The 13936-nt window shown below is 34.7% G+C and overlaps 1 protein-coding gene across 1 annotated transcript; it reads right to left on the bottom strand.

Annotated features, from left to right (window-relative positions):
• Window positions 1-2337: 2337 nt before the first annotated feature.
• On the bottom strand, window positions 2338-3528 carry LOC142235965 (uncharacterized). The gene has a single exon (XM_075307215.1). The coding sequence runs from the start codon at window positions 3526-3528 to the stop codon at window positions 2338-2340; it is 1191 nt and encodes a 396-aa protein (XP_075163330.1).
• Window positions 3529-13936: the final 10408 nt, after the last annotated feature.

Genomic DNA, 13936 nt, shown 5'->3' on the forward strand with positions numbered 1-13936 from the left:
CAATTTTGGTCTTATATGCTAATTTCTTAAGGAAATTACACACGAGAATCATTTCTCCCAAGTTGAATCATTTTTTCACCACCAATGTGCATCATCTTCTCATATAGCAACAATCCCTTAATCTTATTTTTTCTGATTTCAATTTGTTATTACATTACTGCAACAACAGATTGAAATCTATTTTTAGAGGCATTGCTGAATTCACCTGATTGGTGAACGATCACACAGTGTCTTGTTTCTAGTCAACAACAACTACTGTGATAACTATTTGAAACTGGTTTCAAGGACACAACAACAATTCTAAAGACAACATTAGTAGTGTTTTGTTTACCTTTTACGACGGGCTTATCGTAGATTACTATTTTTATGTTAGCCTGATATCAACACAGGCTGGTTTTTCGTCCAAATCAATTACTTTACATTAATTACAATTTTAAATGCGAGCTAATTGGACATCAAGATTAATTGGACATGAAGATTAGCTCATATTTAAAATTGTAATTAATGTAAAGTAATTGATTTGGACGAAAAACCAGCCTGTGTTGATATTAGGCTAACATAAAAATAGTGGAAGATAAGTTTTGATCATTAATCATACTAGATTAAAAGCGGAAAATTATATGTTACTCTGAACAAGTTAGGATTTGTATGCGCTTTGTTAGAGGCCATAATGAAACTAGAAGATACGAATAACCTGGTGGTGTTGGAAGTAAATGTAAGCTTGTTAGATTCCAGATGGATTGAGTTAAGGCGATGGTCGCATCTTGAGATATTTTAGTGTCCGCCTTACTCTCCAAAACGCCTCAGTGGCAAATGGATTGAGATCCGGAGATTTGGTTGGCGATTGTGGGGTAGAGATGAAGCGAGAAACTTTTAAGATATTTTTGGCTGGCGTGTGCTGAGTGCGATGATGCTGAGGCCGAAATGTTTGTCTGCTCAGGGCTTCAATACTGTCTTGTTGTTGTTGTTGTAACAGTTTATTGTGATCTCATCCATTTCATGTTATACGCTTGGTACATCAGCTTGTTGGCAGATCAAGGTGTGTCCAGAGTGATCTGGTGGTAAGTCGGGTTGGTTTGGCTGGGCAAGAGTGTACGTGTTGTCTCGTCCGTTTCAATACTGTCTTTAGGACATTTTCCCGATAATATGCGGCATTTATTTCCATGAATATGAGCGACCACCACCCGTTACTATAGGCGTCGCTTAAGTCGAAGGTGCCACACTTTGGCTATTTTCAGTGTAATATATTTGTTCATACCCTACGGGAAATTGGTGCAAATTGCCACTGACGGACCCATCACAGAACTGGTACCGATGCTCCAGTTGGTAATAGTCGTAATTTATTGATTTCCGGACTCGCTTGATATTAAAATCTTTTTGGATCTACACATTTGGTGAAATAAAATTATCAGAATAACCTATTGTTCGACATATTTCAAATGTTCCAATGCGATTCGGATGCCCAAACTGAAACAGTTATCTAAGAGTTTGTCCGAGTGTGGGTCCTAAGGACCTGTCTATGGAGTGTTCCTGCTAAAATGTTCCAGGACGTGTCCTTTGGAATGAGTCCAAGACGTGTCTTAAAGTATAAATTCACCCCGTCAATGACAAACCCATGTTAAAGTGACCGATCCCTTCCATAAATTTTGACCAGAACTGGGACTGGTCCATACACACCAGGGACTAGTCCTATACCGGTCCTGTGGTTGTTCCATTTCCCGTAGGGTAGGTTAGCTCTTGCACTTTTTGAAACTTCAATGGCTTCAATCCAAGCTCATTTATCAATATGTGTTGTATTCGTTCTTGCAATATGTTCAACTCATGAACAAGTTTTCTGCTACTGTGGCATGGATTACGATCAAATCTGGTGTAGTTACCGTTTGCTTTTCGTCCACTTTTTTGGAGGCGAGTCAGCACTGCAAGTACCACAGCAACGAGTAATGGTGCGAGAAACAAAAGATCTAATAAAAATGCTTTATTTTGTCAAGCTTGAGATCTGTTTTGTTTTTATTCTTTTCAATTCATCCGTCCTAATATTTCGCAATTTTCTTTGAATTGCTTCATCAGAGGTGTATGATCTATAAACATTTGTTATAATATTAATTAATCAATTAAGTTTAAATTCATTAATTATCTATAAACATTTGTTATAATATTAATTAATTAAGTTTAAATTAAACAATTAATACAAATTTCACATACATAGTACATCACAAAACATCTTATTCTAAACATCGTCTACCAGGCTATCATAACTGTCAAGTCGTAGCTATTATCTCTAACTTACATATGCGTCAATCACTACACAAAATTCTTATTAGAGCATCACTGCTCTCGTCAGCTTTCGCTATTGCACTGTTGGCTGATGTTGTTGTTCGAATTGTTCTTTGCCTGTCGATGATCATTTTTGCATACCATATGTCTGTATATGTGGGCGATGTTGTCTGTATCTGTTTTGTAATTCATTCTTCTTTTTGTTGGTACATTATTGATGTGCAGCATTTCTAATGTGTATCTTTTGTTGGTATTATTTTCTTGCTGTAATATGCGGACATCATTGAAGTTTGGTTGATGTTTGGTTGTTGCACAGTGGGCTGCCAACGCGGTTTTTTGTAGTTTAGAATTGCTGCGAGTTTTTATATCAGATTTATGACCTGATATTCTTGTTTTTAATTTGTTTTTTGTGGTTCCAATATACACCATTTTACATTTTTCTACTGAATTTCCTTCGCATGGAATTTCATAAATCACATTCGGTGTTTCCGTTTTTGGAATTTTGTCCTTGATGTTGGTAAATAATTTTTTAACTGTATTATTGGATTTGTGTGCTAAGTCATATTTGTTCTTGTCAAAAATGTTGGATTTCGTTATTCTTTCCGATATTCCTGGTATATATATTAAAGATTTGAAAATTTTCTCTGTCGGTTTTTCAATGTCTCTTTTTTCCGTGCGTGGTTTAAAGGATGTTATTAAATTCTTGATTATGTTCTTAGGGAAATTATTCTCTTCTAGTATCCTTTGTAGTATTTTCTTGTTGTCTTGATGGAAATTCATAATTCTCCCTGACGCCGTGTTTTTCTGATACCAGTTCACAGTTATATTTTTCTTATTTCTAAGTATCAATATGTCCAAATATGGTAATTTTCCGTCTTCTTCCAGTTCCATAGTAAATCGGATGTTGCTGTGGTAGTTGTTGAGTGTTGTCAGGGTTCTTTCAATTTCCGTTTCCTTAATGATAGCAAATAAGTCGTCCACATATTTAGTTATTATTTTTGGTTTTTGTGTAAGTTTCCTCAAACTTTCGTCCAGTAGTTTTTCCATCATTATGTCCGCCACGATGGGGGAAGCTGGAGATCCCATAGGTAACCCTCTTTTCTGTTTGTATATTTTGCCGTCATATTGAAAATATCTATTATCCATTATACAAAATTTAAGTACTTTGACAAATAAATTCTTTGACATGTTCGTATGTAAACTTATTTCGTCCCATCTATCGACTATGGTTTTTATAGCGAGATCTACTGGCATACTGGGAAAAAGTGATATTACGTCAAAAGAGATCAGCTTTTCGTCCTTTTCTATGGTCAAGTTTTTTATCTTATCTTTAAATTGTCTTGAGTCCTTTACATTATTCTTTAGTCAGGTTCTTTAATATATTTACTAAATATTTATTCATATTCGCTGCTGGTGCGTTGATCGAAGAACATATGGGCCTTAATGGGAAGTCCTCCTTATGTATTTTCGGTAAACCATAAAGTCTTGGTGCCGTTGCGATTTCTGTCTTCAGTCTTCTCATTTCAAATTCTGATAAAACCTTATTCCTAAATAATTCTTCTACAAGTTCATTGTTCTTTTTTTGTAGGGATTGTGTCGGATCCTTGTTAATCCTAAGAGAATAATAATTAATACAGCCCAAAATCTAATTGACAGAGTTCTTTCCATCAGTGACAAACGATTCCATCAAGACAACAAGAAAATACTACAAAGGATACTAGAAGAGAATAATTTCCCTAAGAACATAATCAAGAATTTAATAACATCCTTTAAACCACGCACGGAAAAAAGAGACATTGAAAAACCGACAGAGAAAATTTTCAAATCTTTAATATATATACCAGGAATATCGGAAAGAATAACGAAATCCAACATTTTTGACAAGAACAAATATGACTTAGCACACAAATCCAATAATACAGTTAAAAAATTATTTACCAACATCAAGGACAAAATTCCAAAAACGGAAACACCGAATGTGATTTATGAAATTCCATGCGAAGGAAATTCAGTAGAAAAATGTAAAATGGTGTATATTGGAACCACAAAAAACAAATTAAAAACAAGAATATCAGGTCATAAATCTGATATAAAAACTCGCAGCAATTCTAAACTACAAAAAACCGCGTTGGCAGCCCACTGTGCAACAACCAAACATCAACCAAACTTCAATGATGTCCGCATATTACAGCAAGAAAATAATACCAACAAAAGATACACATTAGAAATGCTGCACATCAATAATGTACCAACAAAAAGAAGAATGAATTACAAAACAGATACAGACAACATCGCCCACATATACAGACATATGGTATGCAAAAATGATCATCGACAGGCAAAGAACAATTCGAACAACAACATCAGCCAACAGTGCAATAGCGAAAGCTGACGAGAGCAGTGATGCTCTAATAAGAATTTTGTGTAGTGATTGACGCATATGTAAGTTAGAGATAATAGCTACGACTTGACAGTTATGATAGCCTGGTAGACGATGTTTAGAATAAGATGTTTTGTGATGTACTATGTATGTGAAATTTGTATTAATTGTTTAATTTAAACTTAATTAATTAATATTATAACAAATGTTTATAGATAATTAATGAATTTAAACTTAATTGATTAATTAATATTATAACAAATGTTTATAGATCATACACCTCTGATGAAGCAATTCAAAGAAAATTGCGAAATATTAGGACGGATGAATTGAAAAGAATAAAAACAAAACAGATCTCAAGCTTGACAAAATAAAGCATTTTTATTAAAACAGAAAAAGATCGAATAAGAAACCAAATAAATCAAGAAACAAAAGATCTATTCACATTTAAATGCTGAAGGGATATAACAATAGGCGCTTGTGGTTTTTCCGCTAAATAAAACGCTATCACGCTTAACTTCCATCACGAATAATTTTATTTCTGATACTATAAATTGCAATATACATTAGCCGGATCGGCTCCGATTTAGGCATGTGGAGTCAAGCCAGTCTAACGTTGAGTATTCATCCTTCCTTTCACTAGAATAATTTGTGACTTACAGTAATCAGTAACTGTACACAAAAATATTTTGTTTCTTTCTGTAATGATTTTTATAACAAGAAATATTTGCATGCTTGCATTAGAGCGTTTGTTGCTTTGGCATATGGGATAATGTACCTTTCGATTTAGAAATGTACTTTTTCGAAGCTTGTTTAGTACCCTTCAAATTATGTCATTTATCTTCACTGCCCTATAGTATAACGCTTGGTATACAAATAAATATCCAAATCTGAAGCATATGCCATATTCCTTTTTCTAAATTTCCACGAAGTGGTGGGAATTCAAAACCACACCCTCTTATCCCATGTGTGTACTCGGCAATTATCTTAATCACAGCAAAACCAAAAAAAAGAGCCACAATCAAATAATTACTAATTTTTTCATTCCAATTCAAGCCAGGCGATTTTACAGGTAATCGTGCTTAACAGAAATCCCATAAGACGCATTCAGGGACCATGCGAATAGGCTACATAACTTTGTTCGGCCATTGATGTCCTTTACACACCATAATCAAATTATAATCACAATGAATTCCTCTAAAGTGGCTATGGAAAAGTTGACACAGGTTGTTGGTTGATATTGGCGTCTGGGTGTGAAACAAGCCACAGGCACGTTGTAAACCGTCAACATATTCTCTCCAACACTCCAAGTATACACACACACACATGCAAGCAAACACTCTGTTTTAGACAGCTTTGATTGTTTGGGGTAAAGAAGTGCGCGGGAGATTCAGATATAGGAGTTCAACATAATTTAAAAATTCACTGCACGTAGGACAGTAAATGGCAATCGACCACTGATAACATCAGAGATTTACACTGTACATGAATTTACAGTGGCATTAGTGGTCGAGTCGGAAATACACCCTCTTGTATTATGGTGTAGGTGGGAGTGTATGTTTGAAGACAAACATGGCCACATGTAACCACAGTAGAACACATACGAGGGCAATTCGGAAACTTCTTAGCCTAGCACAAAAAGAGCGGTATAAACAGAAAAATGTTAAGTGTTTTGGAAACTTCCATCTCTGTTATAAATACATGTTAAATTTTGTTTCGATCTGGCAACTCCTTCATATAGAAACAGGTGTTCAAAAAAGACTCATCCCAAATTTTTTACAATAGAAAAATTAGAAATGTGTGCTGTCATTAAATAGTTACATAAAAAAGATTTATCGGGACAAGAAATTCAAGCATTGAAGATGAACCACGTAGTGGACGTCCAAAAAAGGTTATGACAACAGTTTTTGGGGACTTCAAAGGTATTTTATTGATTGACTATCTGCAAATGGGTAAAAAATAAACTCAGAGTACTATTGCAACTTTTTGGATCAATTAAATGTACAAATTCGAGAAAAGCGTCCTAGCTTCCAACACAAAAAAATAATTTTTCATCAAGACAACGCACCAGCGCACAAGAGTGTTTTAACAATGGCTAAAATCAACGAATTAAAATACGAGTTGCTTGACCACCCACCTTATTCTCATGATTTAGCTCCCAGTGACTTTTACTTGTTCCCAAATATAAAAACATTCCTTGCTGGCAAGCGTTTTGCCTCAAATGAAGATGCGATTACAGTTGTAAACCACTATTTTGAAGACCTTGAGGATAGAATTGCTAGAAAAGCGTTGGACTAAGTGTATTGAAGTTTCAGGAGATTATATTGAAAAATAACAAGTAAGTAAAGTATAAAGTCGGGCGGGGCCGACTATATCATACCCTAAACCACCCTTACTGAATTAGTAATCATAAACATTTGTGGGGTAACATTGATACAGTTCTGGGAGATACACCACAGTTGCATATTTAAGAAAATTAAGGGGTACATGTCTATGGGTGCTTTGTGTCAATCTGACTATAGCTCATAGTCAATGTTGCCAGGGAAAATGTTCGGTTTACCCTACAAGGACAAACAAAGTTCCCTACTTTCCCATACAATTTTCAAAAAAATTTTCAATTTTACAAAGATCAAGCCTTAGGTTAGGTGGCAGCCCGATGTATCAAGCTCACTTAGACTATTCAGCCCATTGTGATACCACATTGGTGAACTTCTCTCTTATCACTGAGTGCTGCCCGATTCCATGTTAAGCTCAATGACAAGGGCTTAACATGGAATCGGGCAATACGCAAAATATTAGGAAAACCCTACATATAGGGAATTTCCCCTACTTCTAGCAACACTGCCTGGGTTGATATTGCACCTACGGAGTTAGCAACATATGCCACTAATATTGAGCCCATTTTTAACCCTTCTGTGCGTGATGTGGTCCCGCTGGACTTTTTTGATTTTTATACCCTGCTCCACACTGTGGAACAGGGTATTATAAGTTAGTGCATATGTTTGCAACACCCAGAAGGAGACGAGATAGACACATGTTGTCTTTGGCAAAAATGCTCAGGGTGGGCTCCTGAGTCGATATAGCGATATCCGTCTGTCCGTCTGTCCGTCTGTCCGTGAACACATTTTTGTAATCAGAGTCTAGGTCGCAGTTTTAGTCCAATCGACTTCAAACTTGGCACAAGTATGTGTTTTGGCTCAGAATAGATCCCTATTGATTTTGGAAGAAATCGGTTCAGATTTAGATATAGCTCCCATATATATATTTCGCCCGATATGGACTTATATGGCCCCAGAAGCCAGAGTTTTAACCTAATTTGCTTAAAATTTTGCACAAGAAGAACAATTAGTACTATAGTCGAGTGTGCCAAATTTTATTGAAATCGGTTCAGATTTAGATATAGCTCCCATATATATTTTTCGCCCGATATGGACTTATATGGCCCCAGAAGCCAGAGTTTTGGCCCAATTTGGTTGAAATTTTGCACTAGGAGTACAATTAGTAATATAGTCATGTGTGCCAAATTTGATTGAAATCGGTTCAGATTTAGATATAGCTCCCATATATATGTGTTTCTGATTTCGACAAAAATGGTCAAAATACCAACATTTTCCATGTAAAATCGCCACTGCTTAGTCGAAAAGTTGTAAAAATGACTCTAATTTTCCTAAACTTCTAATACAAATATATCGAGCGATAAATCATAAATAAACTTTTGCGAAGTTTCCTTAAAATTGCTTCAGATTTAAACGTTTCCCATATTTTTTTACTAACATTGTGTTGCACCCTTGTGCATTAGCCGACTTAAAGCACGAGTCTATAGTTTTTGTAGAAGTCTATCAAATTCTGTCCAGATCGAGTGATACTTAAATGTATGTATTTGGGACAAACCTTTATATATAGCCCCCAACATATTTGACGGATGTGATATGGTATCGAAAATTTAGATCTACAAAGTGGTGCAGGGTATAATATAGTCGGCACCGCCCGACTTTAGAATTTCCTTACTTGTTATTCCTACATAACTTTATCTTTTGCATGATTTGCAGCGTGATGGTTTATGACTTCTTGTATTAAAGTGTTTTAAGTTGAAAGCTGTAAATTTTTATGTGATTGAATCATTAAATCGGTTTTTATATTTTTTTAAAAAGTTTAGTGCGATTCTGCGTGATGAGGTCCATTGGGACCTACCACTAATTGCATTAGTGGTTTTAGCGCAGTTTAAAAAGTTGCATAAAGATAATGCGATTTTTGTATTTGGAACAATTAATAACAACAACAACATCCTTTCAGAAAATACCGTTATTTAAAAGAACTTGTCATTTTTGAAGTTTCCATTGGTTTCATTGCTTCATAGTACATAGTTTTATGTGTTCCGAGTATAGTGGATATATATAGCGAAACTATAAGTGGAAAAAAAAAGTTATTTGAACTTCATAGAAATTATGGTCGATCTAAGTTTTTATATTTCTATACATATTCCAGACCCATAGGCTCCTGGAATTTGGCAAAATGTTCCTCAATTTTGACCAAGTTTGATGCAACTATTGCACATAATACTGCGAACAAAACGAACGTCACTACAAAAAATCGGTTTGTTTTTCCTTCAAACATCCAGTTTGTTCAGACCATTCAACTTCTAAAACAATATATTGTTGCTTGGTACATATAAGGATACTTATAGGTACCACGCCTGTGACAAACATCAGGGCCTCTAGAATACTAATCAAAAATTTAACCATTATCTGTATTCTATTAAAAATAAAAAAACTCTTTATTTACAAACAAATATCTATATATGCAATTTGTGAGTCGTAGAAGACTCCACCCATAGTAAATAATCGAAAAATATCGTAGGGATAACCTCTCTACCATTCGTTTTTTATTATAGGTCCCACGGGACCTTATCACGCTGGTATCGCATCCGGTGTTATCACATACACAAGGGTTAAAAAAGCGAAAATCGTTCAATTAGTGTGGGTAATAAATACAAACTTGTAAAATTCGAGCAATATTCGTATGTAAGAGCTACAAGTACGTATAAATACGATCGGCTAGTACATCAAAATTTGAAATTTGAGTAACATTGGTTAATAAATAAGAGTATTATGGCCAAATGTTGGAAAATCGAGCGATGCATATATATGGAAGCTATATCTAAATGTGAACCAATTTGCATAATATTTTGCGGGTTTGATTAATACCACAAAAGGTTACCTTGTGAAAAATTTGAGTAAGATCAGTTAAGAAATGAGGCCTCTATGGTCAAAAATAAGGTTATTAGGGGCGAATTTTTCAAAATTGGGAGATACATATATGGGAGCTATATCTACATCTGAACCGATTTCGATGACATTTTGCACATACCGTTAGTACCATAGGGACTGGATCTAGCCAACTTTGAGTAAGATCGGTTAATAAATAAGGGTTCTATGGCCAAATTTGGGAAAATCGGGCTAACATATATATGGGAGCTATATCTAAATCTGAACCGATTTCGATGAGTTGTTGCGTATATAGTAAGTGCTGTAGAAGATTACATTTAGCCAACTTTGAGTAAGATCGGTTAATAAATAAAGGTTTTATGGCCAAATTTTATGGCCAAAAAATCGGGCGGTACATATATATGGGAGCTATAGCTAAATCTGAACCGATTTCGATGATTTTTTGCATATATAGTAAGTGCTATAGAAGATTACATTTAGCCAACTTTGAGTAAGATCGGTTGATAAATTAGGGTTTTGTGGCCAAATTTGGGAAAATCGGGCGATACTTATATATGAGAGCTATATCTAAATCTGAACCAGTTTGGATGAAATTTTGCAGACTTGAAGGGCGATGAAAAAGATTACCTTTTGCCAAATTTGGTCACGATCCGGCTGAAAAACCCGCAACGTGACCCCATTTGTCGAAATCGGGCGATACATATATATGGGAGCTATATCTAAATTTGATCCGATTTCTTTCAAATTAAATAGCTTTCGTCGTTGTACCCATAAAACTCCATGTACCAAATTTCATCAAAATCGGTTAATAATTGCGACCGGAATCCAGTGAACAACAAATACATGGGCAGACGGACGGACGGACACCAAGCGCTAGATCGACTCAGGAGGTGATTCTGAGTCGATCGGTATATATTTTATGGGGTCTAAAATCGATATTTCTGGTAGGCACATTTTTTTTGGCAGATCAAACTTATTATACCCTGACCACTATGTGGTTTAGGGTATAAAATATTTTTGAACAACTAACTATTCTCTTTCATTGATAGGCTAAGAAGTTTCCGAACCGCCCTCGTAGCTGCCCCTAGTTTAACTCCTAAATATGTGGGTATTGGTTCATGTTCGATACCGTAGCTGAGGTGAATTGTCACACAAATTGAAGTAACCTCACCAAGACGTGTCATTCTATCATGTGCGAATTTGGTTTGGTTTACCAAAGAAATCGGCCCCCATTCAATATATAGGCATGCAGAGAATATTGACTCGTGTTGGAGCCTGTAAGGCTCAAAAAGAATTTATAGAAGCTGTAACGAATTGTAACCATATACCCAGCAAAAACTCACATTACCCGGTAATCTTGTAGGTAAGCCTATTTAAAAATTAATAACCACTTATTAATTGGCATCGCTTCGTATTACATTTACATACGCATGTCCTAGAAGGAAAGTACTTCTCCCCAGGCATACTTTCGGCCATAAAATAAGTAGTGCATTTAAAGCATATAATCACCTAATATGTAATGACTTATTCGTAGATACACCAAAGCTTGCAAATAGCCACTTATTGTCTCAGGCAACCAAATCTCGAAAATATTGATTTCTATCGCCGATTACAATGGATCAAAATATGGCGAGTGATGCTGTAATAGGAGAACTACTTGAATAGAAACGAATATTGTATAAATAAACAAAAAATCAAATAAATAATCTGAATAAGATTACACGCAAATTAATTTCACATTTAAAATATAAATAAATGTAGGTTCTTTAAGGGAGTTGGATTCGTGAATTACGTTATAATATATCCAATAAGCAATTCACATAAGGTTCGAAATCTACTAAAAGTGGATTTTAAGTCTCTTTTTTATAAGGCAAATGGCATTTGAAATTTAGTTTAAGCGCATTTTGGAAGTGTAATGTGAATGAGGTATAAGAAAGCATTTATTTAAAACATAATATGATAATGTCATTAAACACAATTATTATGAAATATTTGTGATAAACATTTCTTAACGGAAAAATTTTCAGAATTACCGTTACATTACATATTCTTTTTGATTTTTTATGTAAGTGCTCGATTATGTGAATAATTATACCTAATGGTACCATCATTTATTCTTTTTTATTAATTCGTTAACTACAACTGCCTAAAAATTTGAGAATAACAATTCGAAAATTACCAAGAAGTATTTATTTTTGTCATTACAAGTTAGTCATTATAACTCGCCGCAATGTAATGCAACGTGTAATTACAGCTTTACTCCTGCTAATGTCAATCGTAATGAGATGTGGTTACCTAGTTTTTGCTGGGTATTAATATTGCGATGTAAGGTTGTTATTTTCGGTTGGAAATATGTGTAGGGTCTTCTCTTCATCATATTAACAACCTACGGGAAATGGATCAACCCCAAGACAGGTACAGAAGTAGTCCAAGGTGTGTATCAGTCCCATTTATGGTCAAAACGCTTGGAAGCGATCGGTTATTTTAAAGATGGTTTACCATTGAAGGGCAAATTTACACACGTTTTCGACCCATTCCAAAGCTCCCTCCCACGACAAATTAGTAGGACTACCTCATAGATAGGTCCTCATAACTAGTCTGGGACATACTCTTAGGAACCTGTTTCATTTTGAGCATGCGAATTTCACCAGAAGGGAAAAACTTTGAAATATATTGAAAAATAGATAATTCTGAAAATTGTATTTCAGTAAATATGTAAAACCATCAAGGTCCGTTAGAAGCAATTTGCGCCAAATACCTATTGGACAGTTATCCTAAAAAATTCATATTTTTATATGAATTGTTTTAGGATAACTAAGCGTCCTAGAGTCACAAGGACGTTAATTCGCAACCAATTCCAAAAATTTTAAAACTCCGCCAAAACTTAAAAAAAACATCTTTTATATGACAAACCTCGTTTGGCCGCATCTCCGTAAATATGCGTCCTAGAGCCAAAAGGACGTTAATTCGTGACCATCCCCAAAAATTTCAAAAATCCATCCAAATCCCAAAAAAAATCAAAATTTTAAATTAAAAACTGCTTATGACTATCCCCCATGTTTCGAAATTCGGAAATCGCAAAATTTTCTAATGGCCATAATTGTTTAAACCTTAAATCTATAAACTTAAATTTTGGTAAAAAAGTTCAAACTAAAATTATATTGGAGTCCGAAAGTATCTCTATTTTTTCGTTACAATAAAAATAAATTCTTGCGATTTGCGATTCCGAATATCGGAACATGGGGGTATATCATTTAAACTAAGCGCCATAGAGTCAAAAGGACGTTACTTCATGACCACCCCAAAAGTTCCATCCAAACCCCCAAAAAAAACTTTAAAATGTTTATATAAAACTTTTTTTGTCATGTCTACTCATCTAAGCGTCCAGGAGCTAAAAGGACGTAAATTCGTGACCACCCCCAAAAAATAAAAATTCCACCCAAATACTGAAGAAAATAAAATTTTCATATGAAAAACTTTTTTGTTCATATCTCCTAAGCGTTCTAGAGCGAAACGGAGGTTAATACGTGGCCACCCAAAAAAAAAAAAATAAAAATTGCGCCCAAATCCTAAAAAAAAATGAAATTTTTATATAAAAACTTCTTTTGCTCGTAACTCCTAAACTAAGCGTCCTAGAGCGAAAAGGAGATTAATTCGTGACCACCCCAAGAAAATCAAAACTTGTACCCAAATCCTAAAAAATGAAATTTTTATATGAAAACTTATTTTGCTCATATCTCCTAAACTATGCGTCCTAGAACGAAATGGAGGTTAATTCGTGACCACCCCCAAAAAATCGAAAATTCCATCCACATCCTGAAAAAATTTAAATTTTTATTATGAAAAATTTGTTTTGTTCATATCTCCTAAACTATGCGTCCTAAAGCGAAAAGGAGCTTAATTCATGACCACCCCCAAAAAATCGAAAATTCCATCCAAATCCTAAATCCTAAATGAAATTTTTATATGAAAAACTTGTTTTGCTCATATCTCCTAAACTATGCGTTCTAGAGCGAAAATGCTCATATCTCCTAAACTATGCGTCCTAAAGCGAAAA

The sequence above is a fragment of the Haematobia irritans genome, chromosome 4 (assembly GCF_050003625.1).
Source record: "Haematobia irritans isolate KBUSLIRL chromosome 4, ASM5000362v1, whole genome shotgun sequence".
NCBI lineage: Eukaryota > Metazoa > Arthropoda > Insecta > Diptera > Muscidae > Haematobia > Haematobia irritans.

What these genes read in the sequence shown, in the direction of transcription:
- LOC142235965 (XM_075307215.1), bottom strand. Translation starts at nt 3,528, where the DNA reads ATGCCAGTAGATCTCGCTATAAAAACCATAGTCGATAGATGGGACGAA.